The sequence below is a fragment of the Mandrillus leucophaeus genome, unplaced genomic scaffold, assembly GCF_000951045.1.
Source record: "Mandrillus leucophaeus isolate KB7577 unplaced genomic scaffold, Mleu.le_1.0 Scaffold190, whole genome shotgun sequence".
In the NCBI taxonomy this organism is placed as follows: domain Eukaryota; kingdom Metazoa; phylum Chordata; class Mammalia; order Primates; family Cercopithecidae; genus Mandrillus; species Mandrillus leucophaeus.
The window spans coordinates 4,457,658-4,479,309 of record NW_012101921.1 but is presented as its reverse complement, the minus strand read 5'-3'; the positions used below and the strand labels follow the sequence as shown (position 1 = coordinate 4,479,309).

The 21,652-nt window shown below is 37.7% G+C and overlaps 1 protein-coding gene across 1 annotated transcript in view; it reads right to left on the bottom strand.

Moving 5' to 3' along the window:
• CAMKMT (calmodulin-lysine N-methyltransferase) overlaps positions 1-21,652 on the bottom strand; it is a 406,998-nt gene that overhangs the window by 42,870 nt on the left and 342,476 nt on the right. Inside the window, exons 5-7 of the mRNA XM_011978214.1 lie at positions 21,324-21,378; positions 20,201-20,264; positions 12,359-12,425 (exon numbers count right to left, since the gene is read on the bottom strand). Coding sequence (XP_011833604.1) covers positions 12,359-12,425; positions 20,201-20,264; positions 21,324-21,378 — 186 coding nt within the window. The remainder of the gene's footprint in view (positions 1-12,358; positions 12,426-20,200; positions 20,265-21,323; positions 21,379-21,652) is intronic.

Sequence of the window (21,652 nt, the reverse complement as noted above, 5' to 3'; positions counted from 1 at the left end):
GCTCACGCCTGTAATCCCAGCACTTTGGGAGGCCAAGGCAGGTGGATCATGAGGTCAGGAGATCGAGACCATCCTGGCTAACACAGCAAAACCCCGTCTCTACTAAAAATACAAAAAATTAGCCGGGCGTGGTGGCGGGCACCTGTAGTCCCAGCTACTCGGGAGGCTGAGGCAGGAGAATGGCATGAACCCGGTAGGCAGAGCTTGCAGTGAGCTGAGATCACGCCACTGCATTCCAGCCTGGGTGACAGAGCGAGACTCTGTCTCAAAAAAAAAGAAGTGGTATTATACCATACCACCCCAAGCCATCAACCTCGCTCTCCAGTCCCTTCTTAGTATCCCTTTCTGGCTCTTTTTACTGCTCCTGACACACAGACATTTTTTAAGATTCTGTCCTTGGCCATCTTCTCTTCTGACTTTCCAATTCCCATAGTTATGTTCTGATCACTTGCTTTTGATCTCCAAATCTTCTAGCACAGTATTTTTCTGAGATTTGAACTTTTATTTCTAACCTCTAGTAGTTACCGTTACGTATCTGTTCTACTGCCACCTCAAATGTAAATTTCCAAGTGGCTATCTCTTACTCTGCCTCTATCTTACATTCTACATATAGTCACTTCTCTGGAATGACCCCATATTTGCTCACCATTTTCCACTCTCACGCAGGTCAGGGCTACCTCTTTTTCTCTCTCTGAAACTACTGAAATGGCTTTTTTAAAAAAACAAAAGACATGTTGTATGTGAAATAAGACACAGTAAACCACATGTAATAAATACATGCCTTAATTATTATCAGGCAAACACCCTTCTAACCACCACCCAGATTAAGAAATAGAAAATCCATACAAAAGATCAATGAAACCAAGAGTTGGTTCTCAAAAAAAAAAAAAAAAAAAAAATTGATAGATTCCCTAGCTATCTTAACAAAGAAAAATAAATAAAAGATTCAAATAAGCACAATCAGAAATGACAAAGGTGACATTACAACTGATCCCACAGAAATAGAAAAGATCTTCAGAGACTACTGTGAACAACCCTATGCATACAAATTAGAAAATCTAGAGGAAATGGATACATTCCTGGAAGCACACAGTCTCCCAAGATCGAATCAGGAAGAGATGGAAACCCTGAACAGACCAATATCAACTTCTGAAATTAAGTCAGTAATAACCTACAACCAAAAAAAGCCCTGGACCAGATGAATTCACAGCTGAATTCTACCAGACATGCAAAGAAGAACTGATACCAATCCTACTGAAACTATTCCAAAAAATTGAGGAGGAGGGGCTCCTCCCTAACTTATTCTATGAAGCCAGCATCAGCCTGATACCAATGTCTGGCGAAGACACAAAGATCAAAGGAAACTTCACACCAATATCCCTCATGACCATAGACACAGAAATCCTCAACAAAATACTAGCAAACTGAATCTAGCAGCACATCAAAAAGTTAATACCCCATGATCGAGTAGGCTTTATTCCTGGGATGCAAGGCTGGTGCAACATACACAAAACAGCCGGGTGCACTGGATCACACCTGTAATTGCAGCACTTTGGGAGGCCGAGGCAGGAGAATTTCTTGAGTCCATGAGTTCAAGACCAGCCTAGGCAGCAAAATTAGACCCTGTCTCTACAAAAAATTAAAAAAAGAAAAAAAGAAAAAAAAAAGCCTGGTGTGGTGGCACACACCTATAGTCCCATCTACTTGGGAGGCTGAGGAAGGAGGATTGCTTGACCCCAGGAGGTTGAGGCTGCTGTGAGCCATGGTCACACCACTGCACTCTAGCCTGGGTGACAGAGTGAAACCCTGTCTCTAAAAAACAAATGAATATATGTAAATTAATAAATGTGGTTCACCACATAAACAGAATCAAAAGCAAAAACCATATGACCATCTCAATAGATGCAGAAAAAGTTTTTCATAAACTCCAACATCCCTTCACGATAAAAAACCTCAACAGACCAAGCATAGAAGGAACATACCTCAAAATAATAAAAGCCATCTCTGACAAACCCACAGCCAACATCATCCTGAATGGGCAAAAGCTCAAACCATTTCCCTTGAGAAGTGGAACAAGACAAGGATGCCCAGTCTCACCACTCCTATTCAATACAGTACTAGAAGTCTTAAGCAGAACAATTAGCAAAGAAAAAGAAATAAAAGGTGTCCAAATAAAAAGTCACACTATCTCTCTTTGCTGTTGATATGTTTCTATACTTAGAAAATCCTAAAGACTCTGCCAAAAGGCTCCTAGAATTGATAAATGACTTTAGTAAAGTTTCAGGATACAAAATCAATGTACAACAATCAGTAGCATTTCTTTACACAATGTCCAGGCTGAGAGTGAAATCAGGAACACAATCCCACTTAAATTAGCTACAAAGAAAATGAAATACCTAGGAATACAGCTGACCAAGGAGGTAAAAGATCTCTGGATCTTTTACAAATATGACATTACAAAGGTCACCTTTTACAAAGGTGGCATTACAACTGATTCCACAGAAATAGAAAAGATCCTCAGAGACTACTATGAACAACCCTATGCATACACATTAGAAAATCTAGAGGAAATGGATACATTCCTGGAAGCACACAGTCTCCCAAAATCGAATCAGGAAGAGATGGAAATGCTGATCTGAGAGCTGACTTTAAGTCAGGTCCTTTCCTTTCTTTGTAAGTGCATAACATCTAATAAAATAAGCAAGAAAATACAGTGAATGGAAGTGGCTTTACTGAATGGAAATCTGAACAACTTTATTATTTATTTATTTATTTATTTATTTTGAGATGGAGTCTTGCTCTGTCACCCAGGCTGGAGTGCAGTGGTGCGATCTCAGCTCACTGCAACCTCCACCTCCCAGGTTCAAGCAATTCTCCTGCCTCAGCCTCCTGAGTACCTGGAATTACAGGCGCCTGCCGCCACGCCCAGCTAATTTTTCTATTTTTAGTAGAGGCGGGGTTTCATCATGTTGGCCAGGCTGGTCTCGAACTCCTGACCTTGTGATCCACCCACCTCGGCCTCCCAAAGTGCTGGGATTACAGGCATGAGCTACCATGCCTGGCAAGAAAATCTGAACAACTTTAAATCTATGGAACACTGCAGAATTGAATGAGAAAATATCAGAGAGAACTCTAGTTTGGTGGTTCCCATGTGAGGGCTCCAGACCAGACATCAGAGTTACCTGTTAGAAATGCAAAACCCCAGGCCCGCCTCAGTCTCTCAGGGTGTGGGGCTCAAGAATGTGTGTCATAAGAAGCTATACAAATGATTCTGTGAACAAAGTTTGAGAACTGTTGTTACAGCGTATCACTTATATTTTTCTGGACTGACTTTAAAACTGATCCCAGCTCTGTGTTTTTGTTTGGAATTTAGCAGAAATGAACTTATTTCAGAGTCCAAAAGAGGGATAGTTTCCTAACATTCAGACCCCCTTCATGTTTGGGACCAGTATATTCTACACTGGTTAAAGCAGACTAGAAAGGGTTTCAAGACCTTAAAATGAAAGGTACTAATTATTTTACTAACTGTATTTTCCATTTCAAGTATCTCTGATCCTATGACAGCTGATTAACTTACACAGTTGCAAAACAAAGTGGCAACAAAATATTAGAATGAATGGACTAGAAATTACAATTATATACTGTCTCAGATGAAATCACAAAATTATTTATTGCTTTTTGGTGTTTTCATTTATTTTTCTTCCTTTTTTATGTTTCAAACTTACATACTTTCAAGTGCAGTGCATTTTTTAATGTAATTTTGTTCTTTCTTGCCACTATATCTCCAAATATCACATACAAAATAATGGGGTAAAAATTGTTCTGATCTAGAATTATGATCTAGTGTAGGGCAACCCACTAAGAGGTGGTTCAAAAGATAAGAAAAACTTCCAAATTATTTTAAATAGCTATCACGTCAATGCTATTTAAAATCGGACAAGTTTGCACAATAAAGAAAATTCTGGACCAATTTTACTGATGAATATCAATGCAAACAGCTCAGAAAACATCATATACTTTTTGGTAGAAAATTTAAAGTGGTTCAGCCACTTTGAAAAATAGTCTGGCAGGTCCTCAAAAGGTTAAATATAGAGTTACCATGTGACCATATAAACCCAAGAGAAATGAAACTTGTCACAAAAATATGTACACAAATGTTCGTTCATAGCAGCATTATCCAGAATAGCAAAAAAAAAAAAAAAAAAAAAGAAAGAAAAAGAAAAAGGAAACATCTCAAATGTCCATCAGCTGATGAATGGGTAAAGTGTGGTCTACCCATACAATGGAACAGTACTAAAAATGACAAATGTCCTGATACATGCTATACATGAATAACCTTAAAAACACTATTTTAAGTGATAGATTCCAGATGTGAAAGACCATATATTATAGAGTTCCATTTATGTGAAATGTCCAGAGTAAGCAAAGGCATAGCAACAGAACATAGATTAGTGGTTGCCTAACCCTGGAAGGGAGGAGGAGTGAGAAAGGGGGATGAGTATGAGGCCCTCCCCTCCCCTCCCCTCCCCTCTCCTCTCCTCTCTTTTTCTTTTCAATAGATGGGGTTTCACTATGTTACCCAGGCTGATCTCAAACTCCTGGGCTCAAGCAATTCTCCCACATTGGCAACCCAAAGTGCTAAGATTATAGGTGTGAGCCAGCACATCTGGCCAAGTATGAGCTTTCTTTTGGGGGTGATGAAAATACCCTAAAATGATTGTGATGCTTGCACAACTCTGTGAATATACTAAAAGCCATTTAATTATATATGCTTTCAGTGGGTGACCTGTATAGTAAGTGAATTATATCTCAATAAAGTTGTAATTTTTAAAAATCTCAGATAATTTGTTGTTAGAACACAGAAGCATATTAAAAGAAGAATTAAAATACTGTGACCAAGTAACTACTAGAAATGCAGAGATGTTTTAATATTAGGAAACCTGTTGATATAATTTGTCATAGTTATAAATAAAATAGGGAAAGCAATTTGAACATCTCCATAGATGCTGAAAAGATATCTGCTAAAGTTCCATATTTACTTATGATAACATCTCTTAAGAAATTTTAAGAAGATAAAAAATATCATATATATCTCAACTCAAAAGCTAATGCATACTTAATGGGGTGAAAATTTAGTAGATTCCCAACAAAGTCAGACTCAAAGATGCCTATTATTTAATAATCATTGTGGAAATTTTTATTCAATAAAATTATACAAGACACAGAAAAAGGAGGTATGAGAATTAGAAAGCAGTTACAGTTGTCATCATTTGCAGATGATGTGATTGTTTGTTTAGAAAACTCAAGAGGATAAACCTGCAAAATATTCAAAACAACCCACTGAGGTGACTACACATTTACTATACCAAACCCCATAGTAAAACACAATGGAAGTAGAAAATATAATGGAAGAAAAAATCTTATTTGTAAGACCAATAAAAAATCTCTAAAAATAAACTTAAGAGACATAAAAATGCTGGTGAAACACCTTAAAAAACTTAAAAAGAGAACAACTGTTCTTGCATAGAAAGACTCCAAGTTTGTTAAATGTCGTCTTAGTAAATATGAAATATGAAAATATATTACAAAGTTATACTGACAAAAATTATGCAGTTTGGTAGGGTTGTACAAATAGACGCAATCCACTTCTGAAAATTTGTTGTATAGACACACTTGCAAATGTATAATTTATGTAAAGATGTGTCTCACTGCAGCATTGTTTATAATAGCAAAATATCAAAAACAAACTAATGTCCATTATTAAGGTAAAAACTAAATGATTGTTTAACAATGATTTATCATGTGACCATTCTCTAAAAAATTTTTTTAAGATGGCTCTATTTTTAAGTGAAGAACTCCTTTGAAAACAAAAATATTTTTATTGATATGTAACTTCTGTGATATACAATTCTGGGAAGGGAGAAGGATTTCTCTCTTAAAACCAGAAGACATTTTCACAGAGAATACAGTAGTCTGACTTGCATACCTAGCTATCAATACAGAACCTGGCCTATTTTTGGTAGTGAGATTTTGACCTTGGTGAAAAATAGAAGTGGGCAAATCCAAAGAATCAATACAATGTTATTCTAAAATAAAAGGCCTTAATTTTTAATTGACTGTACTTTAAGAGGGTCCCTAAAAATACAGCATCCTCCTATTTTAAAATCTGGCTCATTTTAATACAAAAAGGATAACTCTATCAAAATAGCTGAAACTGGCTAATCTTATGGGAGTTGGTGTCTTCAGTGCAAAACACTAAATAGTAGGGATATGAGCCCATCTATAAACTTGTTAAGCAAATCAACAGTGTTATGTTAGTAACAGAAAGTACACATGATAATTTCATTTTGTCATAGCCAAGATAGCAACAGAAGGAAACAGGAGTGTGGCATCTCTAGAATTCTCAGCGGTCTTTAGGATTCTGTTACTATAATTCTAGCAAAATTCACTAACAGGTATATTTTATCAGAAAGTTTCTTAAAGAGAGCCCTCAGCTTCCTTATCTCAGTTACCTTCTACTAACCTTCCTCTTCAACCTGACAAAGAACAGATAAATGCCTACTCACACTGTCAGTTTGTCTACAGACATTACATGTGCATGCCTGAGAAGAGGCCAACACTGAAATGAAAGTCAGCTATCTGATGTAGAAACGGATGTCTGATTCTCTAGAGCTTGACTTTCCTCTACTAAAAATGGTTTGGTTCCATAAGCTTTATGGATTCATGTCTTTCAAAATATTCTCTAAATACCAATTTTAAAAGCTTTCATATACCAAGGATAAAGTGTACTAACTGCTTCAGGGAGTACAAAAACATACTAAGCAGAATTCTTGCCTTCAAGAAAACGATCTGTTTCCCTCCCTAGGACATAAACTCCAAGAAGGCATGGCCTTTTCCATCTTGTTTACCTCTCCATCTCTAGCATCTATAATGGGACTTGGCAAACAGAAGGTGATCAAAATATTTGTCAACAAGTTGATAAACCAGTGAACATGGAAACAAAGCCAATATGCTTTGAACAATAAGAGACTATGCCATGTTCAACTGTATTCAATGTTCTAAGAGCAGCAGAAATTAAAAATATTAGGGTAGGCTGAGATAGTCTGAGAAGGCAGGGGGAAAATGGTAGTGGTGCCATCCTAGAAGGAAGGATTTAGATGGAGAAGAGGAGGGAAACAAGAATGGCAAAGACGAGAGATGGAGAGATCATATCTGTCAGAGGCAAGCGAGGGGGCCTGGGTGACCAAAAGAGGAGGCGGCAGCTAGATGAGATGTGGATACAAGGGCAGACTGCAGAAGGCCCAGGAAAATCAGCCACTGGATTCCACTTGGTCGGAACGTACCTTTCAAAAATCATTTTCCACATCCCCATTTTAACCTCTAAAGGAAACTGAGTCTCAGAGGAGGTATAAATCTTTAAAAAGCAATAGGGCAATGCGACCAAAAACCAATCTTGGGGGCCTACATAAAGGTAAAGTTTGGGTTATAAAAAAAGTCTTAACATAAGTTCCATAGTTTACTAAAATTCATGGTTTATCAAAGAATAATAAAGGTCATAAACCTGAATTCACTAGCAACTTTCACACAAAGATACATACACTGTTAAGTGAAACTTACTTTCATCATCACAGCAGGGTAAATTTAATATATTTTTTAGTAATTCTCAACTAATATTAACCAGAGAATGACGCTATTCACTAATTCTGGAAGAACTAGAAATACATAGACGTCAAAAGCTCCAAATGGTTCTTTGTTAAACAGTCACAATTTTGAAGACAGCTTTAGATAAACCCAACAATTGAGATACTGTAAATATCCTTGCTCTTTCATCAATCTCTAGCTATATTTAGTAGCATGGTTTCCTTTGTTCAAGAATTATTTTTGATAACTGCATATTTATATTCTCCAAAGCAGAGTACTTTGGGCGTATTTGTTAAGTGAATGGACGGCTGCATGGATGGACAACAAATAAACCAAATAACTGTATTAAGCTGAAAAGTAATGAATGTAATGCTTCATATAAGTGGATCTTAGATTCAGCCAGGGCTAAGGCTTCCAGACTTTCACCAACACGTCTTTCACATTTAGCTACAATCAGACTATGATTAAAATAGATAGAGGGAGCAGGAAAGTTTGGTAGCTAAGAGAAGAGTTACCCTAGGCAAGGATGGTGGTGCTTATGAGAGCAGAGGTGGATTGACTGTGAAGCTAATGAAGGTTCAGCGTCAGAGCCTCTTGCAAGGGCCCTTCCAAGGCCCTTGGAGAAGCCCTAGTAATGTGTTCACATGGTCATATATTTCTGTAAAATTTATCAAAGTAAGGTATAATAGAATTCATTCTTCTTAAGTGGGCCCTCAAAATAAGTTTCAGGCCCCATACAACCTGGGTCTGCCCCTGTGTAAGAGGTAGGAAGACGTCAGTAGTAGGAGAAATGCTGATAGTTATGGAGAACATCATCAGAGTAGTGAGAACAGGAGCTTGGATGCCAATCAAATTTCTGGGCAGCTTTTTTTTTTTTTTTTTTAAAATATATATACCATTTCTTAGGCTCATAGTTCTCATATCATGACTTTCCTTTCAGCTTATACATCTTTGCAAATGAAGTCATAAGAGACATTCAGCTGTTACAAACTTCATGTCAAGCTTTGAAATGCTTTTTAATAGCAGAAATATTTGGCTCACGTGTGGGCTTTATAGCTATGGTAAATACCTCTTAGTTATCTGTCGCTGCTGTTATTCCACACCTCCAATGTGGAGGAGAAATTCTGCATATGCATTGAGGTACTAAAAAAGAGTATTGAACTCTATCTTAGCGCTTTTGTGAATGGCTTCCTTTTATTTCTTCTCTCGTGGAACGAATACTTTCATCACATTGTACTGGTTATGGGTGGGAAGGCAGTGGATGGAGGGAGAATACTGACTATTACATCAGTGGCTGGCCGTTTCTCTTAGCTTCTTGACAGTTAAGTGATCAAGTTGCTCCTTAATATAAGATCAAGGCATTTCAAGGACTAACTCAATCTATCTATTCTCTAGAAAGTGCTTTGGTAGACTTTGAACAAAATGCTTGCAGGGTTCAAAAGAAAAGAAACTGACCGCAACTAGTATGAGATAAAGATGGGGGGAAAAACCCACCCTTATCTTGGAGGTTTCTATATGACTATTATTGTCACATAGTCTATATGTCCAGGTACATATCAGAACAATATATCTAGAAATAGCAGTTTTGAGAACAGAAAAATAGAAACAAAGGCCATGTATTAAGCATTTGGGATATGTCCTTTGTTGAACAATGCCATTTTGCTTCTTTATGTAACTTAATTATTTTATGAAGAGATGACAGAAAATACTATTGCACTCCATAAGTTAAACACTTGACATTTTTATTCCTCAAAATGCAACATTTTAGAAGTCTAGATATGTTTATTAATTAGTGATTATTAACACCCAGTAAACAACATTATGTCTTGTAAAAACACAATCTCTCTTCACAGCATGAAGCTGAAATCTATTATTCCCTGATTCCATATGCTGAAATACACTCAGATGGTCACAAATGACCTTAAACATTAAATAAATGTAAATGAGGACAACACAGAAAATGCACTTTTGATTGATAACTAAAAGACCAGGTTGAAAATCATGTCCAAAAATGAAGTCCTCTCCAGAAGGATAAGGCCGTCTGCACTGTGAAGGAAAGGCTGTCCTAACAACGGGGACCCCACAGGTAACGGCAGACCCTTTCTCTTTCTCTCAACCTACCCCAGGTTTTCTGGGAAACAGAAGTGGTTTGTTCATTTATATGAGAAACACAGAACATGCTGTCCCCTGTGCCACCAGCCTACTCCCAACATTTTAAGCAGGATTTAAAAATACATATATGAATGGGGAAAGGATTCCCTATTTAATAAATGGTGCTGGGAAAATTGGCTAGCCATAAGTAGAAAGCTGAAACTGGATCCTTTCCTTACTCCTTATACGAAAATTAATTCAAGATGGATTAGAGACTTAAATGTTAGACCTAATACCATAAAAACCCTAGAGGAAAACCTAGGTAGTACCATTCAGGACATAGGCATGGGCAAAGACTTTATGTCTAAAACACCAAAAGCAACGGCAGCAAAAGCCAAAATTGACAAATGGGATCTCATTAAACTAAAGAGCTTCTGCACAGCAAAAGAAACTACCATCAGAGTGAACAGGCAACCTACAGAATGGGAGAAAATTTTTGCAATCTACTCATCTGACAAAGGGCTAATATCCAGAACTTACAAAGAACTCAAACAAATTTACAAGAAAAAAACAAACAACCCCATCAAAAAGTGGGCAAAGGATATGAACAGACATTTCTCAAAAGAAGACATTCATACAGCCAACAGACACATGAAAAAATGCTCATCATCACTGGCCATCAGAGAAATGCAAATCAAAACCACAATGAGATACCATCTCACACCAGTTAGAATGGCAATCATTAAAAAGTCAGGAAACAACAGGTGCTGGAGAGGATGTGGAGAAATAGGAACACTTTTACACTGTTGGTGGGATTGTAAACTAGTTCAACCATTGTGGAAAACAGTATGGCGATTCCTCAAGGATCTAGAACTAGATGTACCATATGACCCAGCAATCCCATTACTGGGTATATACCCAAAGGATTATATATCATGCTTCTATAAAGACACATGCACACGTATGTTTATTGTGGCACCATTCACAATAGCAAAGGCTTGGAATCAACCCAAATGTCCATCAGTGACAGACTGGATTAAGAAAATGTGGCACATATACACCACAGAATACTATGCAGCCATAAAAAAGGATGAGTTTGTGTCCTTTGTAGGGACATGGATGCAGCTGGAAACCATCATTCTTAGCAAACTATCACAAGAACAGAAAACCAAACACCACATGTTCTCACTCATAGGTGGGAACTGAACAATGAGATCACTTGGACTCGGGAAGGGGAACATCACACACCGGGGCCTATCATGGGGAGGGGGGGGGCGAGGGATTGCATTGGGAGTTATACCTGATGTAAATGACGAGTTGATGGGTGCTGACGAGTTGATGGGTGCAGCACACCAACATGGCACAAGTATACATATGTAACAAACCTGCACGTTATGCACATGTACCCTAGAACTTAAAGTATAATAATAATAATAAAAATAATAATAATAATAAATAAAAAAAATAAAAAAATAAAAATACATATATGGACACTTCATTACATTCACCAATTAATATAAGAGAAAAAAATCATTGCTATTCCATAGTCTCACACCAATATGTGTCGTCACTTTGGTTTTTAAGCATTGTAGCTATTTTCGTTTCTGAGGCCAGCACACCCAGACCACTGGCCGCCAGGGCTGTACCGTGGGTGTGTCCAAGAGAAATAAGTCTGTAGGTCTTGTCTGTTAATGAATAGTTTATATAACTAATAAAAAAAATCAGACTGGGAAGTTGGGGTGGGAAAGTGTCTTCACAATAGGGAAAATTCAAACTACCAAAGGATGACAGCTTCACAGTAATAAAGAAAACAATTAATTTAACATGGAGTTATTCTAATAAAGTCTGTGGTTAAATAAATGAGAAAAAATACACAAATACAGATATTTCATGTGAAAACTATGAAATGATTACTCGCTTCTCTAGATCCATTACCACCAGGGCAAAAATAAAATGTAGCATCATAGTACACACCATTGTTTTGGTTAAGAGCAAGCATTCCTCCTAGTTTGTATAAGAATTAACAGAACGTAAAAGGGAATGGACACCTAGACTATTTTAAAATCATGGAACAGAGCAGGGTTTCTCAATGTTGGCACTATTGACATTCTGGGCCAGATGTTTCTTTGTTGTATGGGGGCGTCCTATGCAACACAGGATGTTCAGTGGAATCCCTGGTCTCTACCACTAGATGCCAGTAGCAACACTCCCCGCTCTCCTACCAAGTCATGACAACAAAAAAAATGTCTCCAGGGAATGCCAAAAGTCCCCTTGGGGACAAAACTGCTCCTAGGCTGAGACTCACTGGAAGAGAGCCATTTAAGGAGTTCCCAGGCCTGGCTTCTCCCAACCTCATACTGTCTAATCATAAATCATCCCCTACCCAGTGTTTAATATACTTACCTTGTTTTCTCATCTCTTAATTGGAGATAATGAGAGTGTTTGTCTGCCTCATAGTATTCTAGTGAGCATTAAATGAGATAATACTTGTAAAGTGCTTAAAACAGTGCCTGACACACAGTAAGTGCTCAATAAATGTTAGCTGTTATTATTTTTAATAACCATCCATAGTATCAAGAAAAACAATTTCAATCAGAGTTTTTTTTAATGCAGAAAGGTATCTTACCAGCTTGATATTTTCTGAGTCTTAAAAACACCAGCCTTCTGATTCCTTGTGATGATGTCTTGCACATCTACAGGACACAGTTAAGAAAATGTCTGCAGTGATTGTGAACTGACTGGAAAAAAAAAAAAAAAAAAGGTCCAGAAACTCTTATCTCGCTCTGTTGCCCAGGCTGGAGTGGCATGATCTCGGCTCACTGCACCCTCTACCTCCTGGGTTCAAGTGATCCTCCCACCTCAGCCTCCCTAGTAACTGGAACTACAGGCATGAGCCACCACACCCAGCTACTTTTTCTATTTTTAGAGAGATGGGGCTTCACCATGTTGGCCAGGCTGGTCTCAAACTCCTCTCCTCAGGTAATCCACCTGTCTCAGCTTCCCAAAATACTGGGATTGCAAGCGTGAGCTACTGCGCCTGGCCGATCTTTTTATCATGCATGGGATGAGTACTGTGAAAGGAGAAGAGCTGCATGTGGGGTGGGAAGCAGGATGCTGACTTGCCACAGGCAAGCTCTTTCGCTTCCCTGGGCTGCATTTTATCACCTGAGATGGATCATCATGGCAAGCCCTAGAGTTATGAGTGCTGATGGGAAATGACTGTCCCATAGGTGCCATGTCCTACTTGCTTAAAAGGGCAAGGAGTCCAAAGGCAAGCCTCTCTGTCAGCAGGGAGGGCAATGTCAGTCTCCTGAGACTTTCCAGTGTGAAGTATTTCCAATCTCCTAAATGCTACTGGGGGCGGGGGCGGTGGAGAGGAGCAGCAGGATGAGACTTGGGAGGAAGTGAGTAGAAAAAGATGGAGAAAATCTTGGAGAATCTTTGAGAGAAAATGAATTACTGAAGAAAGTCAGTTCAGTGAAAAGTCCCCTGAAGAACTGTCTTTACAGACTTACGCTATGGCCTTTGGCATGGAAGGACTTGTACAAAAGAGCCATATTTATGGAAGACATGTTTTCAGGAGCTGATTCATTACATCACCCAGCGCCATATTTACAAGGGCCCATCGGAAAAAATTGTCAGGTTTCAGCACCCGGAAAAGCTGATGTTGCTTCCATTTCCCGGCATGATAACTCTTAGAGTTGATCCTCTCTTTCTCTTTGCTCCAGCACCTGTGCAACTCAGAGCCAAATGTGTGGCCTAACTCTAACAACCACAAGAGACCCTGTTGCATATACTTTCTCTACTGACCTCTATTCCTGGCTTCATCATATTTTCCTGGCTTTCCAATTTCCAACTGCCCTCACTTTCCTATTCATTTTATATGGTATATTCTATGTGTCACGGTAAGAAGCCTCAAAATCCCTCTTTTGGAATAAGGCAGGTTTAAATAGTCAAGAAATAAAATATTCCAGTGAAGGCTACAAGCTGAACTAAATTGGGCCCATGGCGAGGACACCAAGCAGACAAGCGATGTTCTCCTATTGCTCAGAAAAACAGGTTTCCTGCATGCTCAAAGCAAGCATTGACCAAGATCTCCCTGCAAAAACAGAGCCACAGGACTTTTTAACCCAAATCTCTGCTTGAACCACCAGGCACACCCATTTCTTCTCTGAGTGAATAAGCAGGTACTGTGATAGCTTTCTTCCCCCAGGGGTGGGTAGGAAAAACCAATTAGGTCTCCTAATGAAGGGCTTTGTTGAGGTTTACAAAAGTGCTATAATGCAGACTTTTTTTTTTTTTCCTGGGTGAACTTTCCTGTATGCAAATTAAATACCGTTAAATTACATTCATTAAAAAAATAAAAGAGACTAATTTGCCTACTTGTTTTGATTAACTAAAATGACACATCGGCCTACAGTTCTGTCTATTTCAGGAAGAAAGTATTTCAGGAAAGTCTTCTAAATGAAATGTCTTGCAGAAAAGGACAGCTGACATCTTTATTCTGAGAAGAACAAAATTAGTAAAGAGTCAGCTGACAACTGTTTTTGATTAAGTTCCCCCACACTCTGGCCACACCCTCCTTAGAGTTTCCATGGCATCCAACCGCATGCCATAATGTGCCCGGTACACCTGTAGAGTCGTATGAGTACATGACTAATCTATCAAGCAAAACATATTATTTTGTTAGTGGAGGTAATACTTTTTATAAAATAGTCTCAGGGAAGTTAAATTATATAACTCAGAAAACCTATTAATAATTTTTAGTAAACATCTTAACACTATATACTTTTATACAATTTATAAACCTGTGACTCCAGGTGGTAAGGCTGAAGCAAACATATGTATTTATATTCTAGAAGCAATTTTTTAAATAAAAAAAAATCCACAGCAGTATTTAGGCTGCTTTATTTTTAGAACTGGAAGGAAATATGTTTTGTGGTTTAAGAGGTTTTTTTAAATATTAAAATGAGCATGAGAAGAAAAAATGTCAACAGTATTTTAAAATATTACCTTAAGAGATAAACTCAGATCTCCTGCTCCCCACCCTTTACTTTAGGTCAGATTTTGATGGTTCTTCTGGATGGCACTGTGTCCAATAATAGATTTTATCATTCTTCTGTGTCACCTCAGGGTAATAAAGGAAATCCAATCACATTGAGTCAATATGTCCAGGATAGTGTTCAACACAACGGGCCAAATCGTGTTCTCTGAACCGCACCCACCTTCTGGAGCACTTCAGTGGGAGGGACTGGGTGCAAAGAAAGCCTCAATGTGATTTCTGATTAAATGAATACAGAGTAGTTGCCTCCAATCCCCTTGTCTAGGCAACTGGACTTCCAGAGCTACAGGATATATGTTTGTGGCTAAAAGGAAACCGGAATTCTATCTCTAGGTTTTCTTCTCAAATAAAGCCCTGTTCAGAGGTAGGGCTCCATTTCAATTTTGTTTCAGTTGATTTTTATTCTTAAAAAATAGTTTTATATAATAGTAATTTAAACAAATTATATACATGTTATATGTACGTATCATATTGTTAAAAATATCAGCCTCCTCCTGCAATTAGCAATTATTTACCAGTAGTTATATATACATTTTGAGAGTTGTCATGTTCTTTAAGCAAGAAAATATTTTAAAAATAATAACACTGTGATTCATAAAGCACCACTTTCTTGGTTTATGTTATCTTTATTTTCGTTGGAATACCAAAATACCAAAAATGAGGGTAGGAAACTATGAGATTATAATACAAACCCTATTCATTTTGATCTCTCAAGGTTTTTCTTTTTAATGCTTAATGTGGCAATATTTGCTAATTTAAGGCTACAAAATATTCTTAAATGTGCTTATTACTCACATGAATTGAGAAGATGCCATAGAGGTACTATAAACTCTGTTAGCAATGCCAATTGTTATGTTTATGGATGAGAGGCCTTTATTTCCAGAGCATGGTAAGAAAATGCAAGATGAGGTTCACCAAATCATTTTAGCTTTTGGTGACCCGGAATGGTTTAAGTGGAAAAAACATAAGCTTTGAAGTCAAATGAACCTGGCTTCTAGTGCTGGTTCTGATACTTGGTGGCTGTGTGTCCTTGGGTAAATTAATCTCTCTGAGCTCCATCTCTAAAACAGAAATAATGATATCTATTTGTTAGGCTTAATGGAGTATCACATATGATAGGCCTGGCACATAGTAGGTGCCCAATTCATGTCAATTCATTACCTTAGTGTATAATTTAGGCAAAAGCTTTGGTAGGATGAAGAGGCTGGTAAAGTAACTAACATGAGGTTTGGCAGTTACACTTTATTTTCTTTCCTTGCTGCTTAGAATTAATTACCTTAACCGGGCACAGTGGCTCACGCCTGTTGAGCCCAGAAGTTCAAGACTGCCTGAGACCCCATTCTCCACAAAAAGGAGAAAAAAGAAAAAAAAAGTTAGAATTAATTATGTGAACATTTATACTGTAGAATTTAAATAACCAGAGTTATCAAAGGACTTCTGCCCTTCATGTGTATAAATGTATTCTAGCCAAGGATAGGTACTAGACCTATCTTGTTCACTATTGTATCTTTAGCACCTGTAATGACATGCCATTAATATTGGTTGAATTAATTTTAATTTAATTCCAAAAATAGATATTTGTTGAGTTGCTACCCAATGTGAGGCACATAGAGTTTACTTATGACTCATCAGTAGATGGAAGTACAGCCGGCATTGGAAGAAGAAGCCTGGACACAGGAAGATGGCCCGGGATTTCCACGTTGTCAACCATCTATAGTACAGGCTGCACAGTCCACATGAAGCTTCACTCATTAGTTACTCAAGTCAGGGATTCTATTAAATAAAAATAATGTTAAACCCGGGGTGTCTCCTTTAAAAAGCACAGGAGATTTACCCATTTTTGGAGAATCCTAAGTTCAAGATCTGTGACCCACACTGTGCATACTATGGGGATAAGATGCTTACAGAGAAATGGGTCACCAAACATTGGAATCTTCTGCATAGAACTGCCAGATGTTTATTAAGGCAGGGCGCCTGTGCTGGGCACATTAGTGATTGTAGCCAGAGAGGGATGCTCACCTTCAGGAGTTCTACTTTTATTCATCATAATTTAGAAGAGGCTTAGTATCAATAATAGCTCAGTATACCATGTGTCTCTCCTATTCCTAGGTCATTGTTATCACAAGCTACAAACCTTATGGAGTAATTATTATATGTGGGCTGTTGAAGATTTCTTTCTTGACACTAAGGGGGCATTACCAAAAAAAAAAAAAAAAAAAAGAAAGAAAGAAAGAAAGAAAAAGAAAAGGAACACGTTTCACACTATTTTGGAATAAATTTTATAACTGGACAAACGAAATGATCCCGTTTCTAATTTATCCTTTGTTCTCTTGGGGTACAGAGAAAATGGAATCTGTAGGGAAGAGCAGCTCTCAGGTGTGGGGGCTTTGGGTTCATAGACCCAGCAATGCAGTTTAAGGAGACCAAGGAGACCTTAGGGAAAACTACCCATGAATCTAAGAAAACATTTGTGACTTAAAAAATTCATTTTTACCTCAAGTCTTAATATCTTTCCAGACATCTCTGTTTCATAAATCTCAGATCAATATCTAGCTTTTCAGAATCAAGATGGAAAACTCAAGAAGACATAGGCAATCCATTTGATATATTTTAGGGAAATAATAAATAACCTCAAAACTGGTTGACATGCTTCTGTGATATAAAGATTCAGAACCAATCCATTCATTGCCTCACATACTAAAACAAATAGAAATAATATAAAATTAAAAGGAAATATCACGAAATGCTATTTTTAAGAGGTAAAAATCAGAATCTTAGAAGCTTAAGAGACTGAGAAGATTCAGTTGGATTCATTAAATACAGAAGCCAAGAACAACAAAAACAATTTTTAAAATGATAAGAATAATATACAGGCCAATACTCAGATGTGATATGCCATTGCCAGGTCGATTTTCAATTACATTTCACTGATGTATTCATTTGTTTCTTAATGTGCTCATCTTGCCCATTAAGAATAATTAGCAGCTTTACTAAGAGATTTTCTGGCTTCTGGCAATGTTTCTCCCCCTTTTTTTGTTGACATCCACTTTTACTTTTTAGAAAGTAATTTTTGAATAATATCCTACAACTGCTATATAATTTAGGCTTCCTAAAATTTTAAAGGAAAGATGTAAACAGTAATTTTTAAATAAGTTTGTTTCAATCTATATGCATCAATAGTATGTGATTCAGTGAATTAGTTATTCTTACAGAAAGTGGGCACGCAAATAGAAAAAAAAAAATCATTCATATTAACCTCAGTCAGTGAAACAGATGACAACGAATACCAATTGTAAGCTCTGTTAGCAAATCAAGAATAGCATTAGTATTAAAAGCAGGAAAAACACATTGCCAATTTTAAGGCTTTATGCATGCTTTTTCTCTTAATTAAAAAAAATTAGATCTAGTTACAACAGAAAAAGGCACACAAACATAGTGTTCTATGTTCTAACAACTGCATGGTAAAAACTGAACTCCATCAGGAAAGTCCTAAGAGATGAAATAAAACACACTACCAATTTTGGTCTGCATCCTGAAAAGACCTACTTTATCTACTTTGTAAAGTTCTTCCCCTCCTGCCCTTTGGCACCCTGCTATATTAAACCCATTGTAAAACCCAGCACAATAAAGCAGTCTCAGGGCTGAGCTTCTGAGGACCAAATGTTAAAAATCCATTTTCTTGGGAGGGGGCTGTACCAGTCATTTCTTTGAAAGGCCGGCAGAATGAATACAGAATCTGAGATTTCCTCTCTGATTTCAAAAGCTGGCGTGGCATCTTTGTTGTTTAAAGCAAAGGTGTGTTAATTAATGACATTAGCATTGCTTCCTTTCTTTGGAAGCTCTGTAGTTTAGCTCAATAATAATTTTAGAACACATAGATTTACATACTGACTACAGATGTTTCCCATAGTTTGATAAAAGTTCTAATTGGTTTCTGATGCTATTAAATAAGACACCTGCTGACTTGAAAAAAACCTTAGGTTACTGGGCCCAAGCTGAAAGTTTCTGTGGCTAAAATAATCTTCTCTTGTCCAATAATCCTGCTCCCCCCACCCTCTAAAAATGCGCTGGGGCTGAGCTGGCATACCTGAGCTTCCTCTTGCTCTGTATTCCCTGACATAAGGAGGAGGAGCACAGTGAAATGATACATGGATACGTGCATGAAATAACTCAGAATAAAGCAGAGTGAATGAAACAACATCCGCTCATCTTCAGGAATATTTTGAAAAACTTGAGACAGTCTCAAGAACGTGATTAAAATCCTGCATTTTAAAAAAGGAAGCACCTTTTGTGATCTCTTTCCCTTGTGTGAAAGGCCAAGATTGTGATTGGCTGTTTTTCCTTCCTGAATTTTTTTTAAGTCTGTCAGGCAATTAGCTGGGTGGGGCTCAGTAGAGCATACAAGTGTTACTGAACAATATTAGCTACTGTGCTTCTCGTACCTCCTTTCTCCTGTTTGAGCAGCTTGATGAAGCTGCTGCATATTTTCAAAAAATCATATGGCAGAAGTCGAAAAAGAAAATCCGAAATAGATTGTATGTAAGATGCCACAGAAATCAAAACTGCTTTGGCAGTTTAGGAGCTTAAAATTCAAATCAGTAGATTGTCTCCCTCATAATGTAAATGTAAGGCACACCAAAAAAAAAAAAAAAAAAAAATCCAAAGCAAACATATCTTCCACTTTTCCTCTCAGTTTCTAACGGCTGTTAACTGCCCCTGAGCAAATCAGCTCGACTGCTAAAGTAGCCACAAATTATGCTTACTTTCTTAAAGTACAGTTCAATTTTCATGAACTCTGTGTACATATTAGCAAAGCATAATCGAATGGAGTTTGAACTGTAATAGCATAGCAGAAAAACAGAGATAGCATGTATAATCCTAAATAAAGTCCTAAATAAAAGGAAATAATGAAGAACTGACAGCTGTTTCCAGTGGGGGATATAGGTAACCCCTTAGCAATTAGAGCAGGCACAATATTACACAGTACATACAATATCAAGTGCATAAAGGTAATAACAAACATGAAGCTGGAAGTTAATATTTGCCAGCAATATCCAAATACAATAAATACCAAATAATTTATTTTACACTGGCAAATTCCAATGGAAATAAAAGAGCAAGAATGCTTGGAAATTATGAAACCAATTTTCTTCTTGCCTCGGGAGGTCCACAAAACATAGGCCCCTTTACTGAGAGATGTCTATAAAAATCCATGGAAAGAAAAAAACCCACGGAGTTGTATGCAAGGAATTCATATATTTCTACTTTTTCTTAATTACTTATCATGTATGTGGGGGAGGAAGCTCTCTTTTAATACCCCATGCTGTCTTTCTTTATATCAATTGTTACTCAGCCGGGAAAAAGGAATGAGCACAACAAACCCGTTTTCTATCTGAATAAGGATACTTCTGATGGCCTTTTCATTCCCATCAGTTAACAGAACTTCTTTGACATCTGCAGAAATAGCAACCTGAAAAAAAAAAGGGAGCACAGCAAACAATGAGCAAATATGCTTGTCTGTGTGGAAGTGAAGACAGGAGTGACAAGCCTTCAGTATCATGCTTCCTCACCTATTTCTCTGTAACAATCTTCAATCTTTTTTCATTTTATGTCTGCATTATTTTAATCATTCAATCAAATCAGTCAATACTTTTATCATTCCATTTGCGGGAGCCTCTATCTTGCTATCATTCTGTTCGGTAATTGCATTGTGACAGCGGATGATGGTATTCTGAGAGGCTTTCATTTGTGGGCTTCTGTTTATCTAGTAGAGCCATCATACAAGGCTGTCACTCTGCCTTTCAGCTTGCTTCTGTCTGACTGCCTGATGCCCTTCATATAACTTTGCATTGCAGGCAGATGGCTTTGTGAGGGTAATTTTTTTGTGAGCTTTGACATGCTCGCACATTGGGCTGTAACCTCGACACATTGTATAAGAGCGACAGGTTTGTCAAATGCCAATCAGTGTAACAATATGCTTTTATTTGTAGAGACATAAAAACTTGTCTAATGCACTGTGCTGCTACATAATATCTCCTGAATACATGACTCAGAACCCAGAGAATGGGGAACGACGTTCCTGAATGGCCAATCTAATTCAAAAGAATCTAATTACTGAGCGCTCTGGATCATGTTTGTTGGTGTAATAATGCAGGCAAAACATTAGCAGCTATATCATGGTGCTCCAACTGTGATTCGCCGGGCTATTCCTGTATCTTAGCAAATGGGACTATAATCTGAAAAAAAAAAAAAAAAAATGCTTTCGCTATGGCAAAGAAAGGCTGTGCCAGGCCTGGAATGTCACAACAAGCAATATTGACTACACTGAGGTAAAATGTTTCTGCTCATCGAGGCAACCCTAAAATCAATATGATCCGAAAGTAAGTCAATCTAGAAGGTCTCTCAAGACCCGGCAGCTTGACCGCAGCTGATGCTGTTGACGGTTCTCTGACCCAGCAGTTGGAGGCCCTGGAACATTTTTCCTTTTGTTCCTCCCTCTGAATGGGATTGGAATGGAGAAAAGACCTACCATGAGCCCAGCCAAGCATGTCATGCCACCCCCTAGCTCACACACAGCAAGGGCCCTGAAAGAGAGAAAAGAAATGGTAGAACCCATACAAATTAGATGAAAATGGTCAGAGAGAGATATATGTTACAAGAACAAATTGCCATCTGCAGTAAGAACGGCGCTACCAGGAAGTTGTAGAGACATGACTAGGCTACCTCATGTCGTTTTGCGTTTTAAAAATAATTATGAAATAGAAAAGTCACAAAGCAGGCAAATCAGTGGGGGTTCCCTCATTAGTGTTCACTGCAACATTACCACCGCTGAGCTGAAAAATCTGAGAAGGTTCCCTT